Source organism: Helicoverpa armigera, chromosome 3, assembly GCF_030705265.1.
Source record: "Helicoverpa armigera isolate CAAS_96S chromosome 3, ASM3070526v1, whole genome shotgun sequence".
Taxonomy (NCBI): Eukaryota; Metazoa; Arthropoda; class Insecta; order Lepidoptera; family Noctuidae; genus Helicoverpa; species Helicoverpa armigera.
In genome coordinates this window covers 5075542-5093689 of record NC_087122.1, presented here as the reverse complement: position 1 = coordinate 5093689, position 18148 = coordinate 5075542, and the positions used below count along the sequence as shown (strand labels likewise).

General features: G+C 36.0%; 2 protein-coding genes across 2 annotated transcripts; both read left to right on the top strand.

Annotated features, from left to right (window-relative positions):
* Positions 1-9353: 9353 nt before the first annotated feature.
* On the top strand, positions 9354-11326 carry LOC110383838 (odorant receptor 7a). Its single transcript, XM_021344753.3, has 5 exons — positions 9354-10174; positions 10250-10349; positions 10538-10639; positions 10720-10875; positions 11228-11326. Exons 1-5 carry the CDS (start codon positions 9417-9419, stop codon positions 11282-11284), a joined length of 1173 nt encoding a protein of 390 aa, XP_021200428.3. The 5' UTR covers positions 9354-9416; the 3' UTR covers positions 11285-11326.
* Positions 11327-13397: 2071 nt separating this feature from the next.
* Positions 13398-16891, top strand: LOC110383832 (odorant receptor 59a). The gene is made up of 5 exons (XM_049836789.2): positions 13398-15102; positions 15176-15275; positions 15375-15476; positions 15551-15706; positions 15970-16891. The coding sequence occupies exons 1-5, from the start codon at positions 14237-14239 to the stop codon at positions 16024-16026; spliced, it is 1281 nt and encodes a 426-aa protein (XP_049692746.2). The 5' UTR covers positions 13398-14236; the 3' UTR covers positions 16027-16891.
* The last annotated feature ends 1257 nt before the right edge of the window (positions 16892-18148 follow it).

Below are 18148 nucleotides of genomic sequence, written 5' to 3'. Positions count from 1 at the left end.
CTTAGTTAATAAGTAGATATATGAGACCAATTACCACCAATATTTTTATTTGATAAAGGCATATAAGCTACATCTGTTCATGATTTCTGTTATAGGAACGTGATTATTTATCACGCCATTCACGAAATAGGCTTTTCAGCTGCCATTATCGTAAGTACCCTTTGGAGGGCTGGTCCTACAGAAGGGAACCCACCCTTTTACGTCTCATTGTTTCAAAGAATGTTGCGAGATCTAATGGATATATTAATTAAGTTTGCTCATTTACGACGAATACTGTAGGTGCTTTGCAGCATTAATTAATAACTGAAAGGCCCCTTTTAATAAGTGGCTTCATAGCAGGAAATTTATTTTTAAGAAACCAGGTGGAACTGTAGTTGGTATCATTTTGTATTCCATGCCTCTGGGCATTTTATCATTTATTAATTTTCATATCATTTACCGTATCAACCCCTCTGCAATTCTGAGGGGATAAAGTTTTATAGCTGGTTGCCGCAATGGGAGCTTATTTGCAATTTTGAAACTTACTGAATTATCCGTACCTACTTTTGATAAAGGGTTATGTTATGTAGAGATCAATTTTACTGACAGCAAAGAAAATAGAAGTAGGTAGGTAGGTAATAAATCATAGATCCTATATGATACGTTCAATTATATCAACCTTAGACGTATGGCTGGTGCCGCAGTCGCGCCTAAAATTACTGATATGGTATCAGAAAAAACAACTCGCGATTCATTGTTCTTGTAGACCAAACCACCGCACAACGGTAGGATGCGTCTTTATCGTGAGACTATGAAGCCTGCCTATTTCTCGAAAGCTCTGCTGTTTACATTCTCGGGGTAGTTAACTTTAATATCAAAACGTTATGAGATTCAGTATTTTAATGACCATTTCGATGGCGATATTAAAATGTTATTTAACCAGTGCAAGTTAATCTTGGCACTTTACAGCGTCCTCTATTAAACGCGAGGTCATGCCAAAGGCTGGAATCCAGCGCAATATAAAACTTGAGCAAACCACGTCAAAGCGACTCGGAAAATTTTTAGAGCTACGTGTATTACCCGAAACCCTAATATTAATGTATGCAAGCTAATTTGTGAGTCACACTCAGATTTTAATGCGGGGTGGAAAAACCTAGTTTACGGCAGGAAAGCTGGTAAAAAGTTGGATAATAAGTTTCTCGTATGAGCAGGCGTGGTCATGCGCCCCTGCGCGTCGGTGCATTAATGCCTTACAACTTAATGCTAGCTTGCACGCCGACCACTCGTGCCCGTAACGAGTCCGCAAAGAATATGTGATGGATCACACACAAGAGAGTTTTTGCCTGCGTTTATAGTTTGCTTCTGAGGCCATGTATTTTTGAAAGTATTCCATATACTTAGTTTAGATAATAGACATGTAGGTACTTTGGAAAGAAGTAGACATGTTTGAAAATGTCATAGAACTTTTTAATTTAGAAGTAGAACTTTTTTGTATCCTTCTATTTCATTTAACAATTAAATTTTCAACCACCACTACGGTTCACGTGCGTCATGGCTAAAACTGCCCCAACTATGGGATGTATGGATTAGATAGTAAGATAGTTTACGACGTAAAGCTAGGTATTTTATGCGCGTTGCACACCTAATGCAAATGTCTATCACATCTGCATCAGTTTACCTAAATTCGCTACTCTCCAAGCTGCTGTGGCTAAAAGTCTAAAAGCCTTTGTGCCTCGGCTGAATCTAGAGCTACTTGCGCGGCGTATGTATACCCGCCTTTATTTTCTGTGTTTACACTTACCTCTTTTATTATGATGCACACGGGCGGATTATTTTACATGGTACGGATTTTCAAGTGAGGAAAAATGAATGAAAAAAAAACAAAATGGCACAAAATATTAATGACACTGCTCGCCCTTGCAGATAACCTGGAAGAAAATTATTTTAGAAATTCCGATTCTAGATTGCAATTGTGACAATTTAGTTAGGACCTTGGATAACAAGGGAAACTATTTTGCTATGCAAATTGATTATCCTCATTCTATTGAGCAGTGCTACCCAAGAGACCCAGTAACAGCAGAACACTAGACTAATGTCTGTGACTACCATATTTGTTTGCACAATGACGAACGTAAGCTTCTCCCTAAGGACCGTACACAAATCGGCTTTACATAAGTTAGTATGCTAGACGCAGGCTACTAATTTCTTTAGGTGCGTGGGCCAAATTGTCCCATATGACCCTTACATACACATTAATCTTCTCATAAGTCACTTCAAAACCCACATTGCTTGATATTTCATTCAGGTACGCCAGACAAGAGGCCCCTCAGGATATGTATAGAACTTTATCAACATGTTAACTTGTCGTCTTATTTACAAATGTAATATTCAACGTTTCCCACGAGGCTGGTTTAGACGCCATATTTAAATTACTTCTCTCAAAGCGGGATTACGTTCGGCTGAGGTTAAGAGGCAAAATTTCACTTAATGCTCTCTCACATCTTGTAATTTCTTTAACTTAACCAACGCAGTCGGCTTCTCTCTGCATTAATGCTAATACCCTCGTATTAACTCACGTTTATACGACCTACATCGCAAAGCTTTGAGAAAAATACATTTATTTAAATAAGATGTTGTCGTATGAGCTTCAGGATTGTATTACGAAAATAACCATGCTGAAAGCTTGATTCTATTTAGCATAATGTTAATGTTTGTAGTTGAAGCTGTATACATTTTTGTTTGTACATAGGTAACAATTATTCCCTTAGTTGATTGACTGATCCTCACATTCGTCTACAGTGTATCTCGGTATTGTGTAGACTCTACACAATAAAACTAAATAAACCATTTTTTTCTGTTGATTAAATAATGTTATTCTAGTTGTAACAACAAATAACAGCAACACGTGTAAAAACACTGAGTAGGCAAGTAGGTAATTACTAAATGGAGTATCCATCCGTAGGCACATTTTCTCCAACAATATCACTTCACAAATTCTGTAATGGAATTTGTGAAGTGTGTGGTAAAAAGCCCGTGTTTGGCTTTGTGTGATCTCATGATATGCCACGATGACATAAAAATAAATTCATACAGGGATAAAAGTTTAACATTGTACTAGCGTTTTCGGAAAATAATAACTGAAGTTTCAACTAAGTTACAGTACTACAGATTTTAAAGAAATTTCTAAAAATAAAACATAGAAGTTATTTCGGAAACCCATTCTAACAACGTAGGTATGCCAGATAAAAAAAATATTCATGACGATCAATAAATTATTTGAACAGAAAAAGGTCTTGAACATAACCATGAATATCTAGAAGCCCTATTAAACATCACTACATTTACAGGCAGAGGACCAAAAATAATAAAATTAAAGCACCTATCTAGGTACCCTACATTAATATTCCGCTTTATAACAAAAAAACATTTACATTGGAGAAATGCTAAGTATTTGCAGAGATCGTTTGATATTTTTTAAGGCCACGGAACACAAAAAAAAAACTGTAAGTAGGATTTTTTGCGGGTTTGCAGCAAGACTAGGTTTGTTTAAATTATCTAGATCCAGACTAGATTTATTCATGCTAGAGGCAATAGAGATAAAAAATCTTTGATAAACAAAAAAAAACTTTTTTTTTTGACGAACATTTACATTCTAATTCAAGTATCTAGGCACGGTCCCACCGAGTACAGTTTAAAATAAAGTAAGGACAGAAATATATTATTCACAGTTTGAATGTAAAGTATTCAATTTTTTTATTCTAGAAAATAGAATCCATGTAGAGCTTTTATTTTAGTCATTACTTATGCAAGCACGATTTAAAAGCTACATGGTTACCTTCATAGATTTCTATGGTAACCTATTACTAATTTAGTTTTACTACTTTTTCAGAACAAATTCTACCAATAAGTACCTCAATATTAAACTGGAATTGGCCATAAAACTGTGAAAGTATAACAAACATACGAAACGGAAAGGGCAAAATAAAAAGTTACGGGCCTGTACCCGACAATGGAGTAAAATTCGTTCCCATAAAACGGAGGTCGAAAGGCATTAGTATTAAACATTTATGCGATAAAAATATGTCTGCGGCCAACCTTGACTAAATATTTTATTCCCATTTATAAGCCTGCGTGTTCCATAAACGTCAGAAAAAGCTTCAATGTGTAACACATTGGCGACACGTGACGTGACGCGGCGAGTCGACGCTACTTAGAATCCCGAACGTCGAAGATAAATCATGTAAAACTCGCGTAAGCCACTCTCACCGTTTATAATGTGAAAGTCAAGACTGTTTTTCCAGATACTTCAATTCATATTTATTTACGAATTCAGATGAGATTTTATTTTTAGGTTCACTTAACAGGTATTTTGGTTTGCCTGAAATAAAAAGTTTATCTTATTTTTTCTGTACTGAACGTCACTACTACTTACATATTATTTACTTCTTTACTCCTAAAATATAGTGTTACATTTCTTCTTTTATTTACTAAGCTTATATGAATAAGCTGGTAAATGTTATTTTCTCAGACACAAATCCAGTATAGCAGCAGATTTGTATTCACACATAAAATAGCGAATAAAAATAGAAGCTCATCTCTACCAGTAATAAAATACGTTAAATTATAGGATTACCGTCAAGTGCGTACAAAGGAAGCCAATTTCTCTAAGAGGTTGGCGTCGAATGCGTATACAAACCCAATATACTTTATGTACTACTCATTTCATAAGCCTAGGAAATGTGCCAAATGTCTTTTCTTACTGCGATGCTGTTTTACAAAATCCCGCTAAGTAAATGAACAATGTAATATACGTTTCAAATGCTGTGTTTATTTTTCTTACTTATTGTTCAAGCAATGTTTTGCAGCTTCACGTTATTGTGAAACTTATATGTTTCAAAATTACTTAAAAAGTTTTAATGTTTCGGATGAACTCCAAAACATTATGCAGAAAGGGGGAAAATTGTGTCCCAGTTTGGGTGAAACAATTGAAATATGTCACAAATGACTCATCGGTGATGTAGCAACTTCTGAAAAGGGTTTAAGTATTTCTTATTCATTGATCTTGTGAAGTACCGTACTGGGTAGGATAATGCTCCTATTAAAAAAGGCATCATCTACATACTTTAGTTGACCACTCAATTAAATAGAAGTGCTTACCTATTTAAAGATAAACATTAATCTATAAACTCCCATGAAAGACTCGAGACGCGTTAACGGCCGTCCTTTCAAAGCTTATATATCAGCCATTGATAACTGGATTCGTATTGATAATATCTGTAACGACCGTAACCCCGTATAAACAGGTAAATTTCGGTTTTGTAAGTAGGTCAGGATTTGTGAATAAATCTAGGTTTGGCGTAATGTGTGTCGACATTACCGTGCCGGGGAGGGTCATGACTGTTCGAGAGATAGATAACAGTAGACTGCTGTGTCAATGGAAATAAATCTGATAATAAAGCGGCCATAATTACCTGCAACTATCGTTTGGTTTTTTGTTGGGCTTGCTATTTATTTTTCACCGTAATGTAGCAAGCAAGAAATTGTAGTTTTGGAAATGCTTTTACAAGAAGTTATATTATTTTCTACTTATAAGTCTGTGTGAATTTACTTAATTGAAAATCAACAAACAGAAAATATGATTTGTCACCAAACACCAGCATTAATTTCATAACGAATATGAAACCCAGTTAAAACCGATCGCTCTTAATTACAGTAAAACAGAATAACAAATTACCACTTTTAAAACACGCATCAATATTAAAACAGAGCAAAAGCAGCATCAATCAATGTTCCCAATAAGTTGGAGGAGCCTATCATTTGTCACGCAGTACATCATGAAACTTTGTACCTACGACATTTATACACATGGCCAATAAATTAATATCGGTATGATAAAGGGCTTCGAACACGACAGCCGAACCAAGAGGTTATATCCGGGCCATCCGTCAATGTGAAAGTACTCGATTAGGACGTACGTGCGATTTATAACTTTACATAACCACATTAATCATTGACTCGCTTTGACCCAGTTTAGCGGTATCAGTGACGAGGACTTTATTAGCTTAGCTTTTACTTAGATGAGGGTTTTTCTCGTGTGAGGTGTAGATTACGGGCTTCCGGGAAGAGGATGTTTATGATTAATTTGCTACTGTTTTAATCTTTTCGATGTTGTTTAATAAATTACATCATGCTTTCGAGAATGTTGAGAACTTTTGGAGAGAGTTTTCTTTGTCTGCTTCATCTAGCGCAATGTAATTTCAGTAATATTTTTCACAAATGGCAAGGGTGTTCAATAGGACCTTTTCAAAATCTCGAGCATATTTTTTCTGCTTTTGTGTTGGATGCCATACATGTTAAACTAACGTCAAAATATTTGCGACACTCATAAGGCGGTAGTTCACTTATCTTGTCATACGGCACGTTTAGGAGTGCATTAGGCAGTGATTGAGCTAAGTGCGCGACGCATTAGCGATGCGACGCCGGCGGACATCCGCCCCGCGCCGCGGTCCCGTGACGTCACTTCACGGCCATATTGTTATGTAAACATAATGCAAGCCTTTGGCTATTTGTGAAAACTTGCCTGTTCGGGAAATCTGCGGGTGACAAGTCAACAATCCCCGAGTTGTATCGATTATGTTGCGACTTTTAGTTAGCATCCTGAATAATATTCAAACCGTACTCTTTAGTAATAATGATTCTTTTACCAGTCTGACGCACTAAAAAAGTAGGAAAGTTATACGAAAACGAAGCTACGCAATTAATATTTCTTAGCGGCAAAACCACTTGTAATATCGGAAAGATTGTGAAGAATATGAATGAAAAAGTTAATATGGAGGACCGCACGCGCGTGCGGCAGGAAAAAAAAGATGGATGTCCGTGAATAATGTTCGGTCGCGAACTGTAGTAATGGACAGCACTAAATATTGCACCAAGGGAAAATAAATTACACCACTTTTTCAGAGGCACAAAAAGAACTCTTCGTTTTCTCTTTCAGTGGAGCGGTGAGTAGAAAAAAAGTTTAATATGTTAGGACGCCGGACACTGATTATGTAGGCTGAGTGGTCGTGGGCGTGTGCCCCCGATGGTTTGTATGCCTTATGTAGGGGCACATATGTGTTTGATTTACGTTTCTTACGGAAAAAAACAGCTGCTTTGTTGATTTTTCTCAATAAGACATTATTTAAAAGGAAGAATATAAAAATAACATCGTCACATTTACTGCAATTTAAAACGCCCTTTAATGTAATTAATAGAATTCAATACAACTAATTGGATGCAATTAAAAGTCAAACCGGAAAAACGAGCGAAGGGAGCATATCCGCGTCACACTGCCAATTGCGTGGCATTGTAAGGAAAAATTAGCTGCAACCAGAACCAAATTCACAAATTGTGTAGTCAAACTAATTTCCAGTTAATGAGGTTACGGACAGCTGCATGCGAGTGAGAAGTTTAAATTGGTTCACGACCATTGCCGCTTCGGTTTTTGTCGGAGGAATCAGCGGCCCCTTCAGCGGTAAATGGATTTATTACCCTGCACCGTTCAGGTGTAGTCGTAATTACTCTTATTGTGCACAACCGGATTGTTTATTGTTTACAGTTGGAAAATTGCAACATATATTTTATGTTCGACGCGCTCGTTCTATGAAATATTACGTCTGCAATTCGATATATAATTCTCATCGCGGAATTAAACGAGGGATATTGTATCTATTACAAAGATGTATGTTCTCGGCTGTATTGGAAAGAATATTGGATATAGAGCTTTGTTTTTCAAATAAGTATATATTTAGATAGGTATGTACTTATAAAAAAAATGAAGAAGAACGTTTGCATCATGCTTTACCTATCATACCTAAGTATAAATGACATGAATACGAAGAATATTACACTAAGACATCTGCTGACCCATTGTTGTAAAATTCAATCCAGTCCTTTTAATTAACAGTGAACTTCACATAAAATATTCACGCCGCCAATGAACCAATCACGTCCAACAAAGATTCAATCGAACAAAGAAGCTGATGTGTGCGTTACCACCCTATAGATACATACATACACACTTTTAAAAGGAAAATCCTCGTGTATCGGTTGTTTCAATTTAAATATCCTAATCCTCGTTGTAGTGGCGAGCAGTAATCAGTCGACAGTAAGCGGCGTCCAAAGGGATTTAGTTTCAATCACGCCGGTGGCCGAGAGCTTGTGATTAATGCATACTAAACAGGACACATAGACGATTTCCAGATAATTTACTTTCCTGTATAATCGTCTCGTACGTTCAGGTTTAAAGTTTTTCAATTTCAGATTATACGGTATACATTTTATGATCGATTAAGAACGTTGAACTGTATTGTTCAGCAACACGGAAGAAAATTCTTTCAGTAGGGGGTTGCGAGATTATAATGTATATTATTTTTAAATAAAAATACGTTAACAAAGATAAACGTTAATAAGTAAAACACTATAGTTACCATCCCACTTAATGATTAAAGTGGACGTCTGCAAATTCAAGTACTTACCTAATCAAATTCACGCAAATAGCGTTTGTTATTTTGTTTTTGCTTAGATTCCGTTTTATAAACTCAAGTGGGCAAATAAAGCGTTGTTGATGACAAGTGACTGACTGGCGGGCAATTAGCGGGTGGCCAGGCCAAGGAAACAAAAGGGCCTCTTAGTTTCACTTAATTAAAAAAGAGGAAGCCGGCGCGAGGCAGAGAAAAATTGCTCTGAAATAACGAAGCACCGCTGTGTACGAGACCGTGTGAAGATATTTTTAAAGTAAAACAAGGCAAAGCTTGGTAAGTGTACTTTCATGTAATTACCTATACTCGTAGTAGACTTTGCAATGAAGTTAGAAGAGGAAACTTAAACCAATACAGTTTTTCTTCAATAGAATATTTATTATTATTTATAAATTTTCTCTTTCCATGTTGATGGCGGCTTAATTCCAAATTCCTAGTGATTAAAATTTGCGGAGTTCATATTCTAAGAAAGAAAACAATGTCTATTATTTGTACTATTTGTAAAACAATGTATATTTTTCGCTAGTAAAACAATATTTTTTTTGAAATCTTATCAACCTTAGATGCGCAACCGCCAAATGCCAAATGTACGCACGTGCGATTTTTTTGTTTGTTACTAAAAACAGTTGAATTGACTGAAACGATGTCATTCGGGTGATTTTGTTTAGGTCGATGTGTTATATTCGTAATTATTTAATTAATGATGTTCTGTGCTCATTTTACGTGTTATTACATTTAGTGTTATTACACAGTTCAAAAAAAAACTAATTGGACAAAAGAAAGGCGTGAAATAAATAATTATACGCTGGTGCTAAATACTGTATATTTTGAAACAATTAACGCAGTTAATGGCTTTATAAAAGGACATGCTTATTATTTCAAACACATTTCCAAATAATACTCACGGTTAGCATCATCATGCCCTCGGATCTATCAAAAATTTTTGAACAAACATTGAGATTCTTAAATTTTTTCGGAGTATGGGCTGGCAAAACACCCTCAAAATATTACAAATATTTTTCCTTTATTAGTGTTTTTCTGGCGGTTGTTTGCTATAACTTACTTCTCACAATAAATTTGGTTTATACTCCCAGGAATATCGAATTAATCCTACGAGAAGTGATATTTTTCTTCACTGAAATAACTGTTACGGCGAAAGTGTTCACAGTTATCCTTATGCGTGATGAAATCATTGAAGTATTAAATTTTATTGATAACGATAAATTCATTGGTGACAATGGAAAAAAAGATGGGATCCTTTACAAAACTCATAAGGGTTACAAATTCAGTTGGCGAGTATACAACATTTTGGCACACGCAGCGTATATTTTTGATATAATTGCTCCACTATTCCTTGCTTTTCTACGGGGAACCAAATCTGAATTGCCAGTGTGCAAATATTACTTTTTGGACGATGAATTTCGAGATTCCTATTTCTTTATTTTGTTCTTGTATCAAGCTATTGGAATGTATGGGCACATGATATACAACGTGAATGTTGATACATTGAGCGCTGGGTTCTTAGCTATAGCGGTAGCGCAATTGAAGTTGCTGAACAGTAATTTGACTACTTTGAAATTGTCTGCCGAAGAATGCAAGCTACCCAGAGAAATTCAAGAGAAGATTCAAATAACCAGACTCAACAAATTGTTACGACACTATGAATTTATTTTGAAGTACAAACCAATTTTAATTAAAATCAGATTTTATTGGCTCGATTTTTTATTAAATGATTTTTTGTTCTGTTTTAGTTATTGTGGAGCAGTTCAGAATGTTTTATCAATATCATTATTCATTCAATTCGGTGTTGGATCACTGATAATATGTGTCGTTATGTGCAGTTTACTGATGGTGAGTAAGAAACGATTCCTCTTTTTTATCTCGAACACTTTATCGACTAAGTATACTGAATCAGATTTCAAAAAGAATATTGGTATTTTTTAATTAAATCTAAGTTTATAATAATCATGACGGTAATTATTATTACCTATACTAATTGTGGTTAACTAACTACATTGCCATTCTTGCTGTGTTTACAGCCTGCGTCGATGGAGAGCAGATTATTTATGGTGATTTATTTACTAATGATGACAGGACAAATTTTTGTACCAGGCTATCTTGGGACTCTGTTGACTTACGAAGTACGTGAAATATACATATTTTTCTTTAAATATTATAAACTAATACTATCAAATTATGTTTTTTTATTTGTATTTTCTAGAGTCAAGAATTAGTTACGGCGGCTTACAACTGTGAGTGGCTAGTGAGATCAAAATCGTTTAGAAAGGACTTGATCCTCTTCAGAGAACGAGCTGCAAGACCTATACGGATTTCGGGGATGAAAATGTTTCCTTTATCCCTCGTCACTTTTATTGCAGTAAGTATCTTAGTACTTAACTACTACGCTTCAACGCAAAAAGTAAATTAAAAAGAAAATATGTGTGTACCTGTGTATCTGACTGTAGCGCCGTGCCTTTTTAATAGATGAACCGATTTAGATGCCGTCTTTTTAGTTGACGCAATATTTAAAATAAAAAATAACGTTGTATGGCAGTATGTACAGTCTGAGAGACTATACTTCGTTAAGATATACAATGTGTAACTTGATAAAATATCACGATGTTTTAATCTACTCTTCTATATTGCTTTTCTTTCAAACAATAAGGGTATTTAAAATAAATTCACCGTTTAAAAATAACGGTATTTAATATCATACCGTACTGTTTCAGATTATGAAGACGGCGTATTCTTTCTTCACGTTGATAAGAAATGTTCAAGATAAATAGACTCACCGTTGGTTTATGAAGAAATACTTTCGTTAGTTACCTAATTATCTTAGAGTTTTCACCCTCAAATAAGGGATGGATAAAAATATTCACTGGATTTTATCACCATTTTGCCACGTTAGCAACACTCATTTGAGAAAATGTTTTGAATAAATTACCTCTAATTATACAATACCTTTATTTATCAGACTTGACTTTCCAATTTCAAACATTTTGACATAAGGCCTTTAAGTAAAAGGTTACCTACTCAATTGTTCAAACTGGTCACATTACACACTAACATTATACAAGCCATCTTATGTACTCCTTTTATGTACTCCCTTATGTACTCCTCCTATGTACTCCCCTTATGTACTCCCATTATGTACTCTCTTATGTACTCCCTTATATACTCTCTTATGTACTCTCTTATGTACTCCCTTATATACTCTCTTATGTACTCTCTTATGTACTCTCTTATGTACTTCTCTTATGTGTTCTCTTATGTTTTTCTGTTGTGTACTCCCCTTATGTACTTCTCTTATGTACCTCTTATATACTCCTCTTACGTACTCTTTTGTCATAAGAAAAAAAAAAACATCATACAACATAAATTCAGACATCGTTTTTTTTGGCCATCTCCTTTTCCTGTGACCATGGAAAAATCCGTCGGCGCGAAGTTCGCAGCGTGTGAAAAACTAAATTGCTGGTTGGCAGTCGACGCGCATGAAATTTCTAGCAAGTTTAGTGAGTATAATTTTCCGGCGTCCACGAGCGCGCTCGCACAATGAGCGACGCCCGCAGCCATAATTAAGGTGTGTATGCGCCGTTCGCGGAGCCTCTTTCTTCCCTATTTCCACTTCGACTACTTTTCCATGTGGATGTTTGGATCCTGAATTCTGTTACTCATCGTAATAAGCATTTGCCAAGTATTGTATCTGAGAAAAAGACACGGAATGTTGCGGATATTTTCCAGATGAAGTGATGTCTTCATGTAAAGGAACTCTAAAAAAGTAGTCCTCTCACGGAAACACTCTGTTTCTAGTACCTCGAAAAAGTGAGTTATTTATCTTCTTAATTGTATTGATTTAGTAAATGTACTGAAGAGTCGAGTTTGTCCAGAAGTTTGGTTGAAGTGAAAAGTTCTACTCCCATGTTGACTAGTAAATAAATGATTAATGAGTCGTCCACAAGTCGAGGCGTTTAATTACTTTCATTCAATAATTGTGAAATAAAATTGATTGTTAAATTGAAGGCTCTATTTATTTTAGTAGAAGACGATGTAAACTTTTGCCTGCTTGAAAGTAAGTTATTGAAACAAGTATCTCGTCCCAACTTTGTACGAATTACCTAATTGATCCTTAAAATCCCTCTGAAAAATCTCTAAATCAGTTCTGAAGGCTTTGTGATTTTTGGAACCATCACCTAATAATGTAGTGAGTGTTAAAACTTGACTGTCAATTTACTTCACAGCACTTTGTAGCACCTTTAGCTACGTCGTAACCGTGACGACTACGGCGCAGCTTCCACAAATACAATGATTTGATAATAATTTTCTCTTTAAAACAAGTAAATGAACCCTTAATTTGAACTGATATTAGGAAATCCTTCCATAATTTTAGTATAACCAAGTTTCCACGTTACATTATTTGTTTAGGGTAATTAATTTTTGAGGGGTAAATCTAACATCATGTAATTAGCGGAAGGCCGTGGCCAAAGATGCCTTCAAGTGTATTTGTACATAAACCGCGATGTTCCCTTTTTATTGTTATTGCTGAGAATTTTGAACGAAGAGAAAAAATGAAGCTAAATTAAATTGAACTCAATTTTACTTCCTGGAATTGTACCTATATAATGAAAACGAACATTATGTAGGTACATAATAGTACATCAAGTAGTTTGAATTGAGTCATTAGTATGCCATTAAGTAATTACATAGCTTGATAAGGTGTCTTTCTTACCATGTCGTTTCTTGTTACCGATGTTTTAGCTGTTGTCACAAGTTTGTTTGAGATAAGTTTTTTATACATAAGGATCCTTAATTTTTTGATGTTACAAAAACATACCTCAGTGCCTCAAGACGAAAGTCTACAACCAGCGTGTGTTACCAGTGATGACTTACGGCACCGAAACGTGGTCTCTCACTATCGGCATCATCTCAAAGCTCAAAGTCGCTCAACGAGCTATGGAAAGGGCTATGCTCGGTGTTTCTCTACGTGATCGAATCCGAAACTAGGAGATCCGTAGACGAACCAAAGTCACCGATATAGACCACAGGATTAGCAAGTTGAAGTGGCAATAGGCAGGCTATATTGCTCGCAGAGCAGATGGCCGATGGGGCCGAAAAGTGCTGGAGTGGAGACCACGGACTAGCAAGCGCAGCGTAGGACGTCCACCAACAAGGTGGACAGACGACCTTATAAAGGTCGCCGGAAGACGCTGGATGCAGGTCGCCTCCAACAAGTATCTGTGGAGATTTAAGGGGGAGGCCTATGTTCAGCAGTGGACGTCCTATGGCTGAGATGATGATGATAACAAAAACATTTATCCGATCCGATCGTTTCAGTTTGTGAATTTGAAACAATGATCATAATCACCGGGTAATAGTTGTTTAAAATAATTATTATACAGCACAGAAATGAAGGTGGTCAGTAAATAACTACTGACGTTCAATCTGAGGGCTCTAGATTAGCTGGAAGGCTTCAATGCTGCGGAATTCGTTGACATATACTTGACTGAAATATTAATTTCAAGCTTTCTTACGGTCAATAAATGTCGAATAAAACTTGGTCACAATTTATTTATGGTACAAAGAGAAGCTTTAGGTACTATGTGCACGTCCCTTAAGGTAGTCAACGATATTATTAACGACGTCACGTACCTACGTTTGCCACTGAGAATAGGTGTAATTACTTCATATACGATACAAAAGAATTGGATTATAAGAAAGGCGTAATAGGGGACAAATACATAATGATACGGCTCTGTGTACCTACCGTTGTATATTCTACAGAAATTGAGGCTTGCAGCTTTATAAAAAACCTGCTTAGAAACACAACACTTACTGACGTCGACAGCATCATGCCGTCGGATCAATCTAGAATGTTTGATCCACCGTTGACCGTTTTGAAAATATTCGGAGTATGGGAAGGCAGAACGCCTTCGAAATATTACAAAACCTTTTCATTTCTGTTCCTTTTTGTGTCATGGTTTTTTTATAACTTTCTTCTTACTTTAAGCTTGGTTTATACTCCTCGAAGTGTGGAGCTTTTTCTACGAGAATTGATGTTTTATTTTACTGAAATATCTATTACATCGAAATTTTTAACAGTTCTCCTCTTGCGTAATAAAATACTTGAAGTATTTAGTGTAATTGATAGCGATGAGTTTGTCGGTGATTATGAAAACAAAGACGGTATTCTATACAGAACTAATAAGGGTTACAGTTTATGTTGGAAAGTATACAACGTTTTGGCGAACATAGATTATACCTGTGTTATAATAATGCCAGTAGTTATTGATCTTATTCAAGGAACCAAATCTGTACTGCCCATATGCAACTATTACTTTTTGAGCGAAGATTTCCGAGATTCTCATTTTGTTATTTTGTACCTCTATCAATCTATTGGAATGTATGGACACATGATGTATAACTTAAACATGGATTCTTTGGCATGGGGATTACTAGCTGTAGGTATAGCCCAGATTAAAGTACTAAATAAAAATTTTACGGATTTAAAATTATCAGCCGAAGAAAGCAAGCTGCCGTTAGAAATTCAAGACAACATTCAAAAAACGAGGCTCTTTAAATTGTTACGACACTACGAAGCAATTTTGAAGTAAGGTCGATGAAAAATATTTTGTGTACCTATTTCGTGAAAAAATATGTTTAGAAAATATTGTTTGTTCTAGCTATTGCGATGCGATTCAAAATTTGTTATCAGTAACTTTCTTTTTTCAATTCAGCTTCGGAGCGTTGACAACTTGTGTTATTATGTGTAGTTTATTGATGGTAAGTACAGACACCAGCACATCAACATACTCCAATGTATAAAAAAAAACATTTAAGTTTCTCTTAATATTTTTATATCTAATTTACTTTTGTTTTCAGCCAGGAACAATGGTGTACAGAATATTTCTGGTGATCTATTTTTTTGCTATGGCTGGTCAGATTGCTGTGCCAGGATTTTTTGGTACTCTACTAACTCATGAAGTACGTAACATGTCAATTACTTGTAGTTTTTTCCATTCAACAAATGTATATTAATTTTTATGTTTCTATTGTAGAGTCAAGAATTAGTAACAGCGGCATATAACTGCGAGTGGATAGAGAGATCACAGTCATTCAAAAGAACTTTGATCCTATTTAGAGAACGGGCAGGGACTCCGATCATAATTTCGGGCATGAAAATGTTTTCTCTGTCTCTCGTCACTTTTGTTGCAGTAAGGACTTATATTTTTAGCACTAATTAATATCCTGAGAAAAGTAAGCTTGGTTTGAATGGTCTAAATCTGTTTTGTTAAATATCGATCTATATTTTGGTAACTGTGAATACCGTCATCAGTATTTATAATAATAATGGCGTCCACCGATTTCGCTGATTTCGGCCACGGCGGCTGTTCCCATTTAAAGAGATCAGCCAGTTACGCAGGACATGTTATAGTGCATGAGCATTGTATTTAACATAATTTGTGTTCTATTACAGATCATGAAAACTACGTACTCCTTCTTCACGCTTATAAGAAATGCTCAAGAAACATAAACTCATCGCTATTTAAGGTTACAGAGCCTTTCTTTATTCACCTATATTTGATTTTGTTAATTAATTTATGCATTATTTTAAGGTAGTGACTGTCAAAAATAAATCATACAATACGAAAATACAAGACTTTATTTTTGAATACCACGCAAATAATACGACTCAAGGAGAAGCAAGTTGTGCAAGCAACCAGTGACGCTGGATGACAACGTTAAATCGTGCACTCTCAATTATCTGTCGAACACTTCTTTGCCAAATTGTACTTCGTTTTCCTTCCGTCCAGCTACCGAGGGGGATATAAAGCGTTCCATTTTATCCATTTCCTCAAAGGCAGTAGGAGATGATGGACTTCATCTTCAAATGCTTCTTCCTATCCTTGATGTACTAATTCCTGTAATTTTACATCTTGTTAACTACTCCTTATTGACCAGTTCCTTTCCCTCAGCATGGAAAAGAGCCCATGTATTGCCTTTGCCCAAGACATCCAATCCCTCCACAGTTTCCCAGTTCCGTCCAATATCCATTCTTCCAATCCTCTCTAAAGTCCTTGAGAGTGTTGTCAATAATCAACTGTCTCACTTTCTTTCCTCTAATAGCCTGCTGAGTCCGTACCAATCTGGTTTCCGTCCTGGCCATAGCACGGTATCTGCATTGGTGAAAATCACAGATGATATCCGGCTGGCTATAGAGAACAGGCACTTAACAGTTTTGGTATTACTAGATTTCAGTAGTGCTTTTAACTCAGTTGATTTTGACATCCTCCTAGGTATCCTCTCCTCTCTTAATATATCTTCGTCTGTAACTGCGTGGTTTAGCTCGTATCTTCGAGGTCGCTCGCAGTCGGTTCGCTCTGACGAGGGTTCTTCTGAGTGGTAGGATTTTGCTGCGGGTGTTCCTCAGGGTGGCGTTCTCTGTCCTCTACTTTTCTCCGTTTTTATTAACGCCATCACAAAGACACTTACTTCATATTACCATCTCTATGCAGACAATTTGCAGCTTTATCAACATTGTCATCTTGAAAAGCTTCCTAAGACAATTGATGCCATCAATAGTGATCTTGACAACATAAGTCAATGGGCTAAAAGCTTTGGTCTTTTGGTCAACCTTTCCAAATCTCAAACCAGCATTAAACCCATAAACTGAAGTTTTATTTCCCAGAAATCATTAAAACCTTCACGCAAATTAAAGCTGAAAAATATTTTATGTGGCCGATAAAAATTTACTTAATAGACACCAGTTTCAGAGCAGTCAAAGTGAAATGAAACTAATAAAACTGAGTTAAAAATAAATAATTATCGGAGGCGCTATCGTTATCAGCATTAAATTATGTAGAGACCATTGTGTCAACATCATTGCAGTCATAAACAGGAGACCAGTCAAAAATGCCCGCATCTTCTCTTAAACGATCCATATCAATGTTCTTGAAGAGAAATTTGGCTTCACGTTTAGGTGGACGGATCTTATAAGATAAAAATAGAAGGTCATGATAAGAGGAAGAGGCAGGGAGTTGCCCATGAGTGGCTACTTTGCTAGGGTCGGATACTAGTATGAGATCTAGAAGAGAAGGATTGCAATGAGGGGCATGATGTGTAGCGTTAAGCTGAAGGATATGCATATTGACAGAAGAGACAAGAGAACGGAGTTTGCGGCTGCGCACATCATCCTTAAGCAAGCAAGTGTTAAGGTCTCGGTGTGAGATGTTCAAGCTTTGCCTCAAATTATGTGTAATAGGTACTCAATTGTACACATTGGATTATAGAACACCCCCAGTAATAGTTTGTTGTAATTAAAAGTAATTTCAATAAATAAATGTTCAGCAGATTTTTAATAATCACTCGGAGACTTATCAACAGTTTATATGGCATGTCGCCACGGAGATAAATGGCTACCCCTTCCGCCTCCCTTGCCAGTTCTGTCATTACGCACAAGCTTGTAGCCGGGCAAGGAGTATTGAGTGGCAGGGAGTACTGGTTTGAGAAATGATTCTGAGACAAGGATGACATGGACAAGGCTGTAGTCAAAAGAAGTTAACAAGTCCGCATGATGAGCAGGAATGCTTTGGGCATTTATGTGGACCGTATTAAAAAACTTATTATATTATGGTGAAAAGGTAGTAAAGAGCTGA